The sequence below is a fragment of the Sinohyriopsis cumingii genome, chromosome 1 (assembly GCF_028554795.1).
Source record: "Sinohyriopsis cumingii isolate HCF-2022 chromosome 1, ASM2855479v2, whole genome shotgun sequence".
Taxonomy (NCBI): Eukaryota; Metazoa; Mollusca; class Bivalvia; order Unionida; family Unionidae; genus Sinohyriopsis; species Sinohyriopsis cumingii.
This window is the reverse complement of record NC_142961.1, coordinates 97,098,968-97,118,111: the sequence shown is the minus strand read 5'-3', so window position 1 is coordinate 97,118,111 and position 19,144 is coordinate 97,098,968. Positions and strand designations below refer to the sequence as shown.

The following is a 19,144-nucleotide window of genomic DNA, read 5'->3' as shown; positions in this document are numbered from 1 at the left end:
TCCATTAGTACTGAAGGAAGTTGGTCAAAATGGTCTTAATCTCCTTTATATTTTCTGTTAAATGCAACTAGTTCACAATTCCTCTGAAAAGTGATGTGTTCACAATCAAAGTCTCAGACACAAAGATTGCAGATCTATAGAATTTGGCATATAGCAGGACTGATCCCATAACCCTATGTCCCAGATTATTCATTTTCTAAGTCAGACATGTAAAATCCTCCTTGTGATAGTCCTGGTCATGTGCTTTTTCCTATTTCAAATCAAGTTGGGCAAACAATGACAAATTCATACTTAATCGCTTTATCTACCTTTATTTGTCCATTGATGCCATCCAGGCATTCTGAATGCTTGACAATCTTCTCTTCATTTATTTATTCACATCTTGTGATGCTACAAAACAGGTGATGCCAGATTTTTTGCCACAGATGCATTTCTGAGGTGATGGAGTAAATCAAAAGTAATATTCCCATAGGATACTTGTAATGTAAGAAAGTTCTTGGGCAAATTATATTACTAAATTTTCAAGAAATTGTAAACAAATTAATACAAATAATACATATGTGAGCTGCATGCAAGTCAGTGATGATGTAAAAACAAGCACTGTGGCACAAATTTAATGTTATTTCTTCATTATAAATGGCATTATGAAAGCACATAAATCAAATTGGCATAGTGTGAGAATCAACTGTAAGTGGTCAGTGACAACTGCTGCATGTGTGCAAGTTTTATTTCTTCTTGACTGCATACTGGGCTAAGTGACCAAATTTTTGGCTAATCAAACACTAAAAGAGAAACAAATTCTTTATGATTAATTAGAGCTTTATTAATTAGCAATTTTAAACAACAATTTTTACTCAGCCCAGATATGTGAAAGAGGATCCCCCTCTGATTTTAATTGGTCTAGTCAGTACAATGAAATAACTGAAAGGCACTTCATCAACATGTGTCCATATCCATTATGAACTTATTCAATAATAGTAACTTTTTAAACTGATTACAGAGTTCAAAAATGTGAGATATTGCATTTCAAGTGATTACGCTAATTAAGAAGAGGTCCACATTTCCATGTACACAATCAAATGATCACTTTAGTAGAAATAATTGTCAAATGAGGGAATCTTTTCTATTCTTGTGTGTGTGTGTGTGATTTGGATTTTTAATGTAGCTTTAACAATTTTTTAGTCATATCGCTACGATGTCTGCAGTGTGACAGTTTATAGTGATGTCTAGCACTGGGGCATCATACCGCAGACATATATCATGATATCCCACCCAGTCACATTATCCTGACACCAGGCCGACCAGCCCTAACACTAACCTCTTAATGCTGAGCGCCAAGCAAGGTAGCTGTGAGTACCATTTTTGTAAGTCTTTGGTATGACTCGGCCGGGGATCAAACCCACAACCTCCCACATCCGAGGCAGACACTCTAACACCCTGGCCACCAGAGCGGTCTTTACTATTCTGGACAAAACGAGTCTGATCAATTATTTTCGCAAGGATGGTCATAATGAAAAGTGAGAGCAGAAAACTTCATATAATAATAGAGCTATAAAACGCAAGGCTCTCACTCAGTCTTGAGATAAATATTTCTCCAAAGACAGACAACCCAGACTTTCTGGCAACAAATAAAAAAAAATCTACTATGACAAGCCTAGCAAAGAAATTTCAGCCACATTGGGTTGTTAATTATCTAAGGATTGAATTCATGGACTCTGAAGGAAAGATATATTGCAGCTATTGCAAATAATATCCCAAACATGCATGGGTTGGATATTCAGCCTGTGTATTTGTCAATGGAACTGATATATTCAGGAATTAATCAATCACATCTTATGACAGTTTTGGACCTCTTCATGCTTTGCTTACTATTATGAAAGATTTCTTATTGCTCCATAATTGTATATTAGGGTTTTAAGTCCATCAATGCCATAGTGTCCTTTCTCAGACAGTATTTTGATAAATAAATATCTATTTTTTAATTTCATTTCTGATTCTTATTTATTCAATTCATCTTAAAGTTTTTAGGGTTATAGTTCTGTATCACAAGATCTCACAGGTCTAAATTGTTTGAGAAATGAAAATAGCACTCTAGCTTTAAACTGTCTTTATTTCATCTGGCTTGATAGTATGCCTTTTCTACATTTAATTTCGAAATACCACTGAAAGAAGAGTTGACTTGCATGCCATCTGGTTTTGTCCATCTCGCATGTACATGGGACTTGTATTCATCTTCTTCTGGCTCAAAATCACTCACTGGTGTCTTCATTAGAACTGTCCATGCTAAAATAATCTCATATAGTTCATAACTTGAACAATTATTGTGATTGTCACTAATCTTCAGCCATTATTTTCCAAAAGAAAATGTCATCTGAAGATGATCCATGTCGGATATCAGTCAGTTTTGGTTTTATAGGTAGCCTGTATTTTATACACTGATTTGAGAAACTTATTTGATGCAAGGTTTAAACTATGACAGAATGATTGTTCCAGGGCTCGACATGCCAATCACGTCAAGCAAAAGAACCCAGATATGTAAACAGCAGCCTACCTTAAACGAGACAGCTATGACACATCTAACTGCATCAAGACTTGGCATGGCAAGCACATTAAACAGTTAAACAAAAATTATACGCTGCAAAGAGTGAATTTTTAAACACTCGACTTTAAACTAATTTGCAGGTGTTTTCACACATCATTGCTCTCCAAGTGCATGAATTTTTACAAAGTTTGCATGACTCCTGCACTCGCAGTTCCTGGCAGCATTTCTTTGTTATATATGAAACATTACTGATTTTCAAGAAGAAAAAAAATAATATTATAATTCTTTTTAGAATATTGGTAATTCTATTGCTGTGTAACAACGTCAAAACCTGAACAGGAACAGTTAACCAGGGGTCACACAACCTGGTGAAGTGGGCAACTAATGTAAACTGCACCTTCTTCTGTTAGGAAAGTGAATACAACTTCACATTGTGATTTTTTGCCGGTACATTGAATGACTGTCCATTTTGAGATGCTCCCTCAACTTCACCGGGTTAGTTCCAGTGTTATGTTATTGGGCCTAGCTCAAGGCAAAATGTAGTTATCTACCAATCAAACAGCTGGCGTTGATATCAATTGCGCTAACATACAAACTCTTGCACATTCACAGGCATGAGTTTGATAGCTGATTGGCCTTTAATCCTTTTCCTGAGTATGTTTAAAGCAACTATAATTCTGTATTTCTTCAAGTTATCCTTTGATGATAAAACATACAAAGTGCATTTTGAAACTTAAACTTATATAAATAGCAATCAGTGTTTTAAGAATAAAATTGGTCACATGAACATTATAACTGCAGTGTGTGCATTATTTTCTTCATAAATATCAGTTTGGAACCATAAGTGAATCTGTCAAGGTGAAATACTGGCAGACATCTCTGTGTCTGGGAAGTGCAACTTTATTAGGCTGTATCTTTTTGTAAATCATTGGGCAAATATATTCAGGAAAATATATAGTTCATAGAAAGCAGTCTAATTATTACTTTATTGAAGATTCAGGTTTAAAATATAATTATGTATATTAGAAACGTACGGACAATGCCATGTTATGGAATTTGGGAGACTGTAAGGTCAAGGCTGTATTCTAAGTTAACTCACATTTGTGAAAATACAAAGAGAAAAAAAGCAAAGCAAATACTACTTAACCAATGCCATATGTGACACCAAGTACGTAGACAAATAAAAGAGCCTTATATTTACAATCATATCGATGGATAACTGTAAAGAAACTAAAAAGCAAGTGGTTACATTAAGAAAACCCATCTTTCTAAAAAAATATAGATGCACCTGTATGTTGGCTTGTTGATTTGGTTGAAAAATGGGTTTAGTTCATTTATACCAACTGTAATTCTTCAGTGTGTTGTCTATGAACAGTCACAGTAAAGTTTTATCAGCAACAAAGAAATTAAAACAAACAATATGATCTGAAAGACATGCATTTGCTCTCATGTACATGGTACAGTGGTTGTTTCAAACAAATTAAGAATCTTTTCAACTACCATTTTTTAGCAAACTTACAAAAAGTAAAAAGGAAAATTCTTGATTAATGGTCATTGATTAAGCATTTGTATTAACTTACAATTTAAATACTGTAATCTATTTACTCAGCTAAAATTAATTAAATATATAGCTTCTGTTGTTCTCTTTTTAAATCATATTGCCAAAAATACACTGCATATCAATATGATAGTTTTTAAACAAGCATCAAAAGTGTTTATAATATAGATAGAACTCAGAAAATTTTAGTACTGCTTAAAACCAATGTCAAATGCAAATAAGCATATTGGGAAATAGAGGGTATAAATCAAATGTGAGAATGAAAACCACACACACACATATATATTGCACATTTTGCTTTACTTCCACTTCTCCCTGATCAGCTTTCGCTTCTCCCTGTTCTGTCAAAATAGAGAAGTCACTTCTCCCTAAATTTCAAGTCGAGCTTGAGCCCTGGTTAACTCCAGTATTTGTAGTGAAACTTTCCAAAATGATTCGTGGGTGGGTGGTGCTATTGCATATGGGACTGACTACAATTTTTCCTGTCATTACTAATGAGAGACAATAAAACATGATCCATTCTGACACCAGACACTATCATACTATATAAGAGACAAGGAAAATAACTTCCAAGCACTCTGTTCCATACCTGGACCCTTTGATATCAGGCTGATATTCCTGTCCAAGAAGGTACTCAGCCATAATCTAAAGCTGTACCGAACTTACTTTTTGCCTATTATGCCAATACCGCGTATAGCCAATTATTAAAATTGCCGATACTGATTACGAGACAGATTATTTCAAGAAACCGCCTGTTAGTGAAAGCACTAGCATTTGATTGACAAGTAAACCATGCCCTAATTTTGTTATAACTAACAATGCCTAAAATGGGTGTGGATTTATGTTAACAGTTGAAATGTGGTCTCGAGCTACCATACATGTGGTAACTATTTCCCACATTTTATATCCCACCTTATTTCTTATTGTTAACTCATATATACAAATAAAACTCTTTACTAAATAACATATTTATTCCGAATTAGTTTCTGGGGGGCACATATACTCTGTGAAATGTTTCTTCATTCCTTCTTTTAATTAAATGATGTTAATCAATGCTTAAATATACGGTACAGTAATGCCAGGACAAGCTGACTCGTTTAAGTTTCACTGGTGGGAATGAAGATCATAATTTGCTTGTCAAGAAAAAATCTACAGCATTCAGTGATCATTCCTAGGATTAGGAAGCAATTCACTAACAAGCAAAGCATGTAAAGTGCGGCAAAAATAAATTTCTGAACTCCTGGTTTGACTGAGATGTACTTTGTGAAGCTAGCCATAAGGGGGGGGGGGGGGGATTATAATTCTTGAATGCGTGAAATCGACGGTCACATTATCGTTCATTTATCTTACAATGCAAAGTATGATCATAGGGTTTTCGTATTAAAATGTAATTATCTAAATAAAGTTTCTTACAAAACTATTATTTGGCAAATAATATACATAATATAGATTTGCTACCTGATGTTTCTATTAAAAAAAGAGACTGTAGGAAAGTAGATATTTTACATTTCATAATTTATTTCAGGTGACAACAGCTTGACCTATGCACTAGCGGTGATGCGCAATGGGGGCGCTCACCAGTTATTATGTACTTTTGAGAGAGTGACGTATGTTAAGGTGAAGCTGTTTGCATTTAAAACATGCACAATGGAGAGAATGGTGGCATACCTCTATAATACACTGATGTAATGTGGATGATTATTTCTTTGGATATTGTACTTTTGGAAAATGTACATGATTTAAACACACTGCTAACTAAAATGAATGCTCCCTTGTGCTAAAAAATCAGCCAAATTTGTCTAAAGTACACTATCCATAGCAGCTATTAAAATAGGAAAAATGAATTTTGCCAGACTATACAATACCAGCTTCTGAAAGGGCAATGAATGAATTACCAAATATATAAAATGTAAAAAAAGTTATCAGCTCTTTTTTATACAATTTACCTCTGAAGTTCAGGAAGTGAAAATGACCAAGTGGAACTAGCATTTGTTTGAAAGGTACACATCTGGAGTAAGGCCAAGCTGTATACTCTATAACCCATATTACACCCATCAATCATATACCAAAATAAAGAAAATTAAAGGTTCTTTGAATTATACCTAAGATATACAAGGTCTTTTTTAAAATAGCCAGTATAACCAGTGAGGAAAGCCGGGTAAAGTCTTTTTCTTTAAAATCCTAACCCTATGCAAAATACGAAACTGTAGAGTGCCACCAATGCAAAGACCATGGAAGTAGTGCAAAACAGTCATGTAATGATTTATTTTGTAATATTATGGCTGTATTGCTTGTTGTCAATAAAGTAATAATTATCCCATCTTTTTCAATTTTCACTGCCTATTACATTAACAGTCTTGGAAAAATATTCACTACTTATTCTGGCGACATTTTTTGAAAATTGGCAACAAAATATTGAGATTGGTGATTTTTTTGGCAACAAAATTTTAAAAGCCAGGACCATCCCTGTAATATGTATGCTGAAGTTCAACAGCCACACGAGGCCTCATTGACTGCTGTGATTAGGATAAGTGCATGCATGGTATTGATAATTTCTTGTGAGCAGACAATCAGTGGTAGTTTACAGCAAGTGTGTTAAAAAGTATTTACTTTAAAGAATATACTGTCTTTCAATTAACCCCCAAATCAAATGTTCATTCCTTAATTTCCACTATTTAATTCTGATTTAAAATTCAAGCCATGTCAAGATAAATGTTATGATTAAATTTATATTTTGGAAATTTGTTTACATTGGCACCGATTATTTCTGCCGATACCGATTATACCAATTGTTCCAATAATCGGCCCGATTATGAGTATGACCGATTAATCGGTACAGCTTTACCATAATCTATGGTTCAATTTACTCCAGATATATTATTCTATTCACCAAGCCAACTTTTACTTTTCTTTGTTACACCAAAGTGAAGCTACAGGCCCCAAAACAATGAATTGTGATCAAACAAGTTGCACTCACCTTCAATATGTCTGTATGTATTGAGCTAAGCTAAATTTACTATATGACATAAAAATGACTGCAATACCTAATATTTCCATTTAGAAAAAGTCAATAATGCCAAGTAAATTTAGTACATTTAATGTAATAACTCCTGAACCCTCAAGTTGTGTTCCAAAGAAGCACTCTTCTCTGATGAGGTAGTAAATATTGTTCTGATGGATTTAAAAATGAGTGACTGTTTGCAAACAACATATGTAATTCTTTCATGGAACAAGATTTCACAAGCTGATTCGAATGAATGGTAATTTGCAACTTACCTCTGAATCTACCACTGTTTTGAACTTAATGAAGGAAAGCATCTTAGAATCGCATCTCTATGTACTGACAAATTGTAGAGGAACATTTGTCACCAACACAGGCACTTGATTCAGGGGTACAACACTAATGTGTACATTCACCAATTAACTGGTGAGTGTACATATTAGTGTACCCGCCCGGAATCATGTGCCGGGGTCACCAAGTACGATTTCCCTTCAGGTCATTTCTTTTTCAACAATTAGCTTCTGTCAGCCACCTTAGTCCTACAATGTAAGACACATCACCCGATATTTTTGTTCTTGGGGGGTGATGGGTCTTACTGCCTAACGGCGCTGTGTAGCGTGTTTTGATGTCGACTCAAAGTATAACGAAATTCAAATTTTCAGATATATCACACACAAATGGCAACCAATAATTATGCTTTTCTACAAAGTAAAGTTATAATGATTTTGTCAGACTTTACTTACCCTGTCTTTTCTCTAATAAATTCAAATTCTCACCAAAAAAATGGACTTAGAAAAGCATTGTTATTGGTTGCCTGTTGTGATATTTCTGAAAATTTGACTTTCGTTACACTGTTAGTCGACATCAAAACATGCTACACAGCGCCGTTAGTTAGGCAGTAAGGTATGTGGAGAACTCGCCCCAATGTATCTGGAGAAGTCGCCCCAGAGTGGTTGGTAAAGTCGCCCCAATTGGTTGGAGAAGTCACCCCAAAACTTGTCACCCAAATAACCTTTTTATAACAGAATTAAATCATCTTTTATGTAATTCATATTTAGATTTTTATATATACACGATCACAAAAGAGATATTAATTGGTAGTCATAAAAAGCAATATCATAGTAATATTTCTAAGGACGAAATTAAGTCTTTATATAACCTAATGAATGACAACAGTATAGTGATTAAAAAGGATGATAAGTCAAACACTATTATTATTATTATGAATCAAGATGATTATGTTAAAGAAGCTGAATGTCAAATAGAAATTAAATAAAAAATTTCAACATGCATTAAAGGAATAGGGAACATACAATTAAAGTTGTGGTTATATTACTCATTTGTTGCCCAAGATAAATTAAATAACAGTTTGGGGCAACCCAGTTACACCGAAAAAGATTTACATTATAGGGAATGAATTGCACGAGCATTCCAATATGCATATTTGTCGAGTAGAAACAAGGCTAATTAATGTGACATCACAGGATCTTTTGCAGCTATCGGCCATTGCTCAGCATCCTGTTGATCCATTGTGCTCGACAGTAGGCAGCGTATTAGTGTTTGTATTCGAGTTTATTTTCCAAGAATCTTCCAAAATGCCCCACTGTGCAGCATTTGGATGCAAAAACAATTCGACTGGTAATTTTTTGCCGATTTCCGAAAGACAAAATCCAACGAAAGGCTTGGATCCATTACTGTCGCCGTGAGAACTTTGAGCCGGTAACTCATAGACTTTGCAGCCTTCATTTTTCAAAAGATCAGTATGAAGCTGATCCAGAAAGACGTGCAGAATTGGGATATTTAAATGCCAGAGTAAGACTTAAGCCGACTGCAGTACCAGATATTATTCTAACCCTAGGCCTGGGGGAAGATCTACCGACAGATCCGAGTGGCAGCAGCACCACAAGCTGCACAACTGTCAAACCGAATCGAGTAAGAGGAGCCTATCACAAACGGCGGAAAGCAGAGGTAAATAAATATGTTGTATGCACTCTAATTTCCATCAATGTCGTGACAATAATGTAACTGAAGTATTTAAACAATAATATCTGCATAAAATAGAGCTTTGTTCATCTCAGATTCCCATGCTTCTCCAACATTATCACCACACCCCCACCCCATGTGCTGCGGAGATTGAATTATTGCGTACACTATATATTCCTGGAACATATTTATCTCGGAAAGAGTTGTTTATGACGCTAACGTTAGAGTAACAGTTCTCTGTATTTAAAATATAGTGGAATGCATAATTTCATGTTTTTCACTATCACCTGAGAAATATGAGCCTTAGGCTATGACATAGGATAAACTTCTTTGTGCCCCCCCCCACTTCCTTTTCCCCTTTTGTGCGGCCATGAATGTAATGAATCAGTTGTTGCCATGTGACTACTCAAATGTTTCAAAGATACTACATACATACTACAAATGCTTTTTCTTGTCAATAATATAAAAAATTTCTTTCAGGTTCTGCATCAAGCAATGCAAAGTTACAATGCAAATTATGTGCTTGATACACCTACAAGTGCATGTGCTCTGGTAGAGGTAGATGATGTTGAACTCAGCATACCAGCTTTCGTACCAAGTCCTCAGGCCCAACCACAAAAACTAACACGAAGTGTGAAAGTTCAGGCTAAATTAGATCCCACAAGGAGGACTCGCAGAATTCAGGTTCGAGCTACAACAAGATCAATAGCAATTCAGTGTGAGCTCCTAAAACCAACAGAGGATTCAGATAATGAAACTGAACCAAGCAGTGAGGATGACACTGACCCTGATACATACCAAGATTCAGAAAATAAACCACATTCAGATACTGATGATGGAGAGGACAGTGATGATAACAGTGACTTTGAAGATATGCACATGAACTATAAGCTTGATAAAGATGCAAAACCAGAAGATCAGTGAACCATGCCTACTGGGTTGCAGCTTCTTGTGCGGACAATGGTAAACTTAAAAGTTGCCAAATGGGAATCACTAATGACCACATCACAAACAAGCATGAGGACCATTCTACCATCTTCTGCAAATGTGAACATGGTCCCATTTTGGAAGAAAGACAGTGGTTGAAGGATGGTATGTTTACAATTAGACTGTGTATAGAAAAGTATACATATGCTTACATTGCTCTATTTCAATATCCAGTTACTGATACTAGCTGTGTACACACGTGAGCTACCGGTATAACCGAACTCAGAATGAGATTTGGCCATAATTTTATCACGATTTTTTTCTAATCGAGATTTGTGTTATATATATATATATATATATATATATATATATATATATATATATATATATATATATATATATGGTTGGGAAACCCAGTGCTATTTATATTGTGGGCTTATTCTAAAGAGCTTAAATCACAATACGCCTTTGATTTAACCAAACATGTAAGCACAGACTGATAAACTTGTTCATATACACAATCATTTCTCTTGATTAGGATCCAGGGCATACAAACTTATGGATAAAGTCCTTCGCAGTCCTCACATACTCCGAGACATCCAGAAGCTATCACCTATACATCAAACTTATGGCTTAGAAGTGTTCCACAATGTTGTGAATCACTATGCACCCAAGAGCACACACTTCTTTTATGGATCCATGCTTGCAAGGCAACTAGTATGCAATTAGATTAGTTGAAAATGAGAACGTGTTTCCGATCAGCTGCTCCTATCACTTTTTCCCCCCATGGTGATAAAAAAATAACTGTTGCAGAAATTAATTATTGCATGAAATTGAGCCAGTTTTGCCAGTACTTTGAAACACTTATATATTAGATATTAATCATTGTATTGTATCTATAATGTTTAAAAACTAAATTGAAAAAACCCTACCTGCCTACCTTAATTGTAAAACTAGCTCAGTAAGCAGCAAGAATCACTGACCATTTAATTCTGATTATTTTTTTTTGTTGTTGCTTTTATTTCTTCAGGTTACATCTAGGTGCCCTGCACTATAATGAAAATTCAAACAATGCACATGCAGTGACCAAGACTGGCCAGGAGCGGTGGAGAGTTGTCTATCCAAAAAGCAAGAAAGGGATGGAGGCTGTTGTAAAGCCCTGCAAAGTAGACCCAACCTTTGGTAAGATTTTGACTAAATATGTTGGTGGCATATCTGTTATGTGCTGTATCCTCCTTTTCTACACCAAAACCATTGTGTATAAGCTGCTGTCACAATTTCTCGGGGATGATTGATGTCAATTGTAGATTGACAATAGCCATTTTTAATGTATAAATGTAATGTCCAGTTTAAACAGGTAATCAGTGCTGATTAAGGCATTGTAAGCACTGAAAATAGTATGGTACCCCGCGCCTACAAAATGTGAAACTAAAAAAAAAAACATTATTAAAATCTAAAAAGAAAGGAAAATCAAAATACATGGAGATCAAAATGGTCATTTACAATTCAATAAATTCATCATCAACACTTAATTTGAATTTTTTTCTGGTGCCCTTGTTGGGCTGGTGCTTTAAGTATGCGCTTAATATGCTTAATGTGTAATCCTGCACAGTAAGTAATTAGAAGAAATAAAGTAATCTCTAGTAAAATCTGAAATATAAATAAAATAATTAAATACATTTATAGTTCATGGAATAAATTTTATTAAAGTTCATTATGTTGGGACACAGGTTATCCTATCATTAGGAAAATATAATAGTTCAAAATTAAAAAGTTTATTGATTTCATATCTTGGTGCATTTTTATTCTTTAAGGTTACATTGCACTCCTGAAGCAGGCATTGCTGGACTTGAGGCAGGACTTGCCTACATACACAGAAGCATACATGTTCATGAAAGGGGCATCTCAGTATCCACCACCACTCACAGCATCATACAAACAATTTTCAAAAGATGAACTCATCATAAAGCACAAATCACGCTTTATGAAATCCTAGAATTTTTATGGTGCAGCATATTTGAAGCCAACATATTCCTCTGAGGGAAAAGATTCTGATTTTTGAAACAACACAGGATGGAAGCACTTTACGGCTGTGTCTGCCTAGTCGATGCCAAATCCATGTGACAAAACGCGGATATGCTATATGCCTGTATGTTCTGAAAATAAATATAGAATGCCTGTAAGAGTAAATTCATACAAGATTTAGACATTTCTTCTTTGGTAAATCATGCTGAATTGTACTTTTAGTACTTCAGGTGAATTATGTTTGATTGTTTTTTTTAAAATCAAATTATTAATCTTCTTTGAATACATATGGATTTGATACAAGACATCATACATGTGAAATGACCCATATCATTATAAAATGGTTCTATTTATTTGTTGTTTGTTTATTTTGTTCTTGAAGACTCATTAAACCTAGTTGATAAGCAAAAAATATTTTTGTCATGATTGCTGTATCATAGTAATTATTAGAATTTATGACAAACCTGCTATTCTTTTCTCAATATATATATATATATATATATATATTAATGGCACATGAGCACAATCCAGGCTATATAGTGTAAAAAAAAGTTTAGATACCATTCCAAAGAAAAGACAAGAAAAAGGGTAAAGTCTTTAAAAGAGAAAGCTACATTTTGTTCTTAAAAACTGCATTCTTTTCATAAGTTCAAGACCATCACAGCTTGAACATCGTAATGGAATGCATCCCTCTGCAATAAATGAGTTGCAAGATGAAAACACTTTGAAGTAAGAAAATCTTGCAAATAGTTTGTTTTGAAAAATGTGTCCCAAACATTGTCACAAGTGTAGGAAAATCTGATGAAACAGGAACTTTGAAGAAATTTGTATAAGTTTGGAAAAATTACTCGTGTATTGGTTCATTATCATCCAAATGTCCATGATGTTCCAGGTATTCATACAGGGATACTTCCAGCACGTGTCTGTTTAAGCAGTTTGCTATGAAACTTTCATGGAGGGTTATACATGTCAGGTCACCCTTCTTTTTCTCAATTACCTCTACCTCTTCACAGCATAAGCACTCAATTGCCGAGTCATCATTTGGCAGTATCCACAATCACACCTGTAAGGAAAGAGCACAACATAATTTTGACCATTTAAGAATGTTTAAAAATCACTTTCAGCATTTTGTAAGCATTGAAAAGGAAAGATGCGGATTAGAAATAGCATGTTGATTCTGCATTTGAAATAAAGTTTGACAAAACAACATTAGTTCTCAGTATGTTGCCTTTCAAAGTTTAGAGTAAGCATTATCAAGTCAATGTGATATTTTGAGTCGAATTGTATTTAATAGGTTAATATTCGGTGCAACTTATATCGTTTGACCTGTGATTTTTGTGTTTATAGATTACAGAAGGAGTTAATCTTTGGTGTGTACTGACATTCGTTATCATAGTCATGTATTCTGTGTGGGCTTTTGTCCTTTATTTGAAAAAGAAAACATATACTTCACTGTGTGAAGGAGTAAATGTAGCTGAAGTTTAAAATAATGAACAACAAAAAAATCTGTGTTTACAGTGTACAGCACGTCATTATTTCCACTAGAATCAGTGCTCTGAAACAATGCAGCAATTATAAATTTACAAAATCTATATGTGGCTGTCACTGCTTTAAAAATTATGAAAACTCTGCTACTTAATATCGAAAATGTTTTATTTAGCAAGACATAAACACTAGAATACAGCTTTACAAGCATCTACTTTGATAACTCGCACGATCGGTAATCTTTAAAAGTTTCAGGCAATCGAGGGAAGATTATTGAAATCTGGATCCACCAAAACTTACAGATTTATACACACACGAGTTGACAAAGTTCCAGTTTATTTTAATGAAATGTAACGTGCGTTCTGCTAATTTTTTTTTATACATGAAATGCATACTATAAATCGATACAAACCATTGTGTGTTCTCGAGTCGTCCTTCTTCACTCTGCAAAATATCATCATCATTCGAAGAACATGACGACGTGTCATCACTACCCTCTTCGTTGTTAGTCTTCTAAAGTGGCTCATACTGATACGGTAAAATGTTCACGCTTACAGAGAAGTCGCGGAAGTTGTTCTCGCAATTTTCCATGATGCAAAAGGGAAAAGAAATTATTGAATCACGCTAGCAATCTTCGTAGTTAGCTTGGTTGGGTGGCAGCAATAGATCCTATGACATCACTACTGGCCACGTGATACGTATCTAATTATCTCGCAAGGCACTTGCACGGATAACCGAAATATTTCCTTGTAGTAACTAAAGGGCCCAAGAACGGTGTACGGGAATAAGATAAAATATAATTCTGCACGACAGGCAATCAAATAATATAAAACCAACATGTATGTTCCCTATTCCTTTAATGAGATCGCTAAAAAATAATAATTCTGTATATGAGGAATTTGTTACTTTCCCTCTTAACATACATACACCTCAATTCACATATTACCCAAAACTCAAAAAAACTTGACCATAATTTACCTTTAAATTATCCAGGATGACCCATTATATCAAGTTGTAATTCATATACTGAAACCCTATCAAAATTTATTGATAGTGTTTTTCAACATTTAATGAAATCACTTCCTTCATGCATTAAAGATATAACCACTTTCATTAAAAAGTTGAAGTCTATTCCACAGCTATCTGATCATTTCAATCCTGGTATCATTAGATGTAACATCATTATATACCAACATTCCGCATGCAGATGGTATTGAAGTGTGTAAATATTTTCTTGATAACAATCCTAAATAATAGCACACTATCTAGTGAAGATATTTGTAAAATAATAAAACTTATCTTGGAAAATAAATATTTTCAGTTTATTAATACGAATTACATACAAATAATGGGTATGTCAATGGGTATTAATATGGCTCCTTCATACTCTTTCCTTTCATGGGTAAATTAGTAAAGGATTTTCTTCAAAACAAAAAGTTTAATCCATCTCTTTGGTTCAGATTTTTAGATGACATATTTTTGATCTGGAAGCATTCAACTGAAGAACTGAAAAAAAATTCTTAATCGCCTAAATCGTTTTCACCCAACGATTAAATTTACTTATACTGCATCTAGTACGCATTTTTCATTTTTAGATGTAAATGTAATAAAAAATATTGATAACAATATCTCTACAAATATTCATATCAAGGAAACTAATATCCACCAATATGTGGAATATTCTTCATGTCATCCCATGTCATGTAAAAAGTGCATAACATATAGCCAGTCCAAAAGATACTGACACATTATTTCAGATGAATATCAATTACAAAATCCGTTGAATAAATTACAAACATATTTACAAAATAGAAATTATCAAACACATGGAAAAGTTGAAAACTTGCAAATTTTATAGATTTAATAAGTTATTAAGTTGAAGAAAAACAATAAATAAAGCGTTAACAACCATGTGGTGACATCTCAGAATTACTATATATGATCCTTGGGGCGACTTCTCCTGACACCTGGGATGAGTTCTCCATGGGGCGAGTTCTCCACTATTCAGGCGGCAAGACCCATCACCCCCCAGTACATTGTAGGACTAAAGTCTGACAATACAAACCCCGTTTGTTTGTACCCCCCTACCGATTTAAATAATGGAAACCTTTAATGTGATAAAAAGTGCAAGGAACTTAGTCAATTCATTCAATGATTTATAGTTTCTAACTTTACTGTGAGTAGAGTGGCCCTAACAATGTGATCTGTGCTTTTCATGCTTAACGTAAGTTTTCAATGTAATAGATGGACATGCACGGATCCGTTCCCAGTTCCTGGACAAGTCCATTTTCAGCAAAGGGGTGTCTCATGGCTATAGATGTACATACATAAGTCGTCTGCTTCTGATATCTACAATGTCAAATCAAGCAAAGGAAAATAATAACACATTTGTTTCACATGGATTTAACAAGCGGTTTAATTTCTATGTTCATGTGTGCAGAGGGATATAATTCCAAACTCTCAACGTAATGGTAATTTATGAACTACGTCATTATGTTGTCTGATGGAAATAAACTTGCATATAGTGTACGCAATATGGCGCCGTGTTAGCATGGAAAGTCCGTTAAGCATGAAAGGTGCAAGGGATGCCAGCATTAGTGCCATTCTGGTCAAAGTCAGGTTAGAAACTATAAATCAATGATTCAATTGACTTAGCACTTTTTATCACATTAAACGTTTTCATTATTGAAATCGGAAGGGGGTACAAACAAACAGGGATCTATAGTCAGACTATAGACTAGTACCGTCTTACATTGTACGACTACAGCCACCTGTGCATTGAATAGAACTGAATCCCTTCAGGGCTTGAGTAATAATTTTAAATGGCATTTAAGTCATGTGAATATCGCTGCAGGGTGGAGGGCAAGCTGCCACTTGGTACGTTCAACTCACTGCCACCCACCCTTTCTTAAGTTACTACCATCTCACCTTCTGGCAGGTCCTCTAGAGATTCGAATGTTATCTCAAACTGAAAAGGATTTAAGAATGGTGAAGGGTTGTCTAGTACAACGACATTAATTATATTAACTTTGGCCATCGTTTTCACTGACAGGCCCTAAATATTTATAAGGAAAGAGGAATAATTTCATTAACGTAAGAAGATAATAGTGCTGTCAAGAATGGCGCCAACTACATGCATTGTGCTACGGCTTCTACAATTGGTTACTCTTGAAGCTGTGTATTAACCTGCTTTTCATTGGCTTTCTCGACAATATCAATAATACGGATTTCTTGATACACCCATTCTGTAATGATTATGAAATTCCTAAAATGTGTTCGACGAGTCGGTAACACAGGGAACGGTTAAATAAGTGGTAGTAGTATCAGTAGTAGTAGTAGTAATAGTAATATTTAATAATAATAATAATAATAATAATACGGCCAATGGTGATTCGGACCAGGATTATTCGCGGGCTAAAGTAATGTAAAGTTAATTTTATTTAAAGTCGACAGATATATACAAACATTGTATGATACAACCAGTAATATGAGCTCTTGCAAGCTCTTACAACCGACTGTAACTTACTTGCACATTGCACACACACACACACACCCAATATATATATATATATATATATATATATATATATATATATATATATATATATATATATATATATATATATATATATATATATAAGATACAATGCATACAGATGATACCATAATATTAAACCGTTACAAGCAGGGAAACAGTATCGGTAAGAGAATGAAATTAAACATATCCATAACTTTTAGTACCCTTAGCCACGAGCCATCATCTTCTGGAATTTACAAGCACTGCATGAACATTTTTGCCCACTACATCAACTATTATAAGATTTCAGCTGGTTACACGTGACTATATTGCTAGCCTCGTTTAGCAAAGAGTTCCATAGTCTAGCCGCCTCATATCTCAAGTAACTTCTGACAATGATTTATCAGACTTGGATAGAGCATTGCCATATGCGTAGTTATACAAATTACAATCCTTCACAAAAAAAGAACACATCATTAATAATTAAAGATAATTGGTCCCAAAATGGATCCTTGAACAACATCTATGAAAAGTATCTAATATCCTACTGATGTTCTAACTAATTTTTACACTCTGTTTGCTATTAGACAAATAGCTGTTGAACATATCTAATGATGATTTAGACGGGCCATAAGGTTTCAGTTTAAGTAATAATAAAGCACGTGGTAGGCAATCAAAAGCCTTACATAAATCCAGTAAGACAGTTGCTAAATACTCATTATCGTCAAGTGCTTTTCTTCAATCTTCTATTACTTTTCTTATGGGCTGGAACAACCTGTGCTACTTTTAAGTGGTCATGAAAAGATAAGAATACTTTAGATTAATTAACAAGATTGGTTATGGGTTTCGTAAAGACAGGTTTGGCGAAGTGGGCATGTTTTGGAGAAATGCCATCTATACCGGTAGCTTTTTTTGAACATTACTATTGCTAATACATTTACTGACAAAAATGTCGTCATTTAGAGCGCGCGAAAAACTATTGCTATCCAGTTCCGGATGATTATCTGTAATTGCCATTATACTAGGGTGATATTCATCGACTATTGTTCCATTAGATCATATATATATATATATATATATATATATATATATATATATATATATATATATATATAAAGAATACAAATCATATGGCGAATAACAGTCCTTTTAAGTGCATTGGATCCAGCATGGGATCACGTGTGTCGGGATTGATTAAGATAAATGCAATAAACTGACAAGGAACAGTGCAAAACTAGTATCTAATTGGCCTAAGCGCTTTCGACTCCTAATGAGTCTTCTTTTCAAAGGCAAATGCAAAACATAGACAAGACAAGACAAACAAATAAAACACAAAAGCCACTGTGTTTGCAAAACCATGTAAAGTTTTGCAAACACAATGGTTTTTGTGTTTTTATTTGTTTGTCTTGTCTATTTTTTGTTTTTGCCTTTGAAAACTCACGAAGAGTGGAAAGCGCTCAGGCTAATTAGATAATAGTTTTGCACTGTTCATTGTCAGTTTATTATATATATAATATATATATATATATATATATATATATATATATATATATATATATATATATATATATAGTCATTCATTATGTGCAAACGGGAGTGGCGCGATGTTGGGGATGGGTAGAGTGGTTTCTAGGTACCAGGCGAAGAGGATCGCAGTCACGATCTCGTATATATTCTTCTTTATTTATTTCTTGTTTTTTTTTGCAGCTGATTTTTACATTGTTTTCACCACCATGTTAGTGTGACCGGGGCAATTCTTTACAAAACTTATTAGGGGAGGGGGAATTTTACATAAAAACTGTTCTCTTAGCAAAGTAGAGGCGACAGTAAATAACATTGCCCCTTAGAGCCTAACACATCCTCGTGCCACTTCCTCTACCAAACGATGCAAGTTAAGTCAGCGTCAGTTGATTACCACCGGGTTCGAATACGAAATTATGCGCTCTGAGAAAATCCTGGTTTAAAAAAAAAAAATTCTGCCAATTTATTTAGGGATAGGCAAATTTTTAGTTACTTAAATCTCTATTTAAATGTAATGCAATGGCGTCCGCAAAACTGGTGCGAAACCAACCCATGTGCTTTCGAAATCTACCGATTCCTTTTTCG

At 34.4% G+C, this 19,144-nt stretch overlaps 1 protein-coding gene and 2 long non-coding RNA genes across 3 annotated transcripts in view; 2 read left to right on the top strand and 1 right to left on the bottom strand.

Moving 5' to 3' along the window:
* The window catches only part of LOC149807396 (histone chaperone asf1b-B-like), a 68,679-nt gene extending 52,023 nt beyond the window's left edge, over positions 1–16,656 (bottom strand). Inside the window, exon 1 of the mRNA XM_089966282.1 lies at positions 16,450–16,656. Coding sequence (XP_089822408.1) covers positions 16,450–16,558 — 109 coding nt within the window. The 5' untranslated portion in view covers positions 16,559–16,656. The remainder of the gene's footprint in view (positions 1–16,449) is intronic.
* LOC149807398 (uncharacterized) lies at positions 10,068–10,746 on the top strand. The gene is made up of 2 exons (XR_016419865.1): positions 10,068–10,176; positions 10,550–10,746. It is a non-coding gene; the product is annotated as an uncharacterized LOC149807398 (long non-coding RNA).
* LOC149807397 (uncharacterized) lies at positions 11,022–12,022 on the top strand. The gene is made up of 2 exons (XR_016415305.1): positions 11,022–11,193; positions 11,826–12,022. It is a non-coding gene; the product is annotated as an uncharacterized LOC149807397 (long non-coding RNA).
* Positions 16,657–19,144: the final 2,488 nt, after the last annotated feature.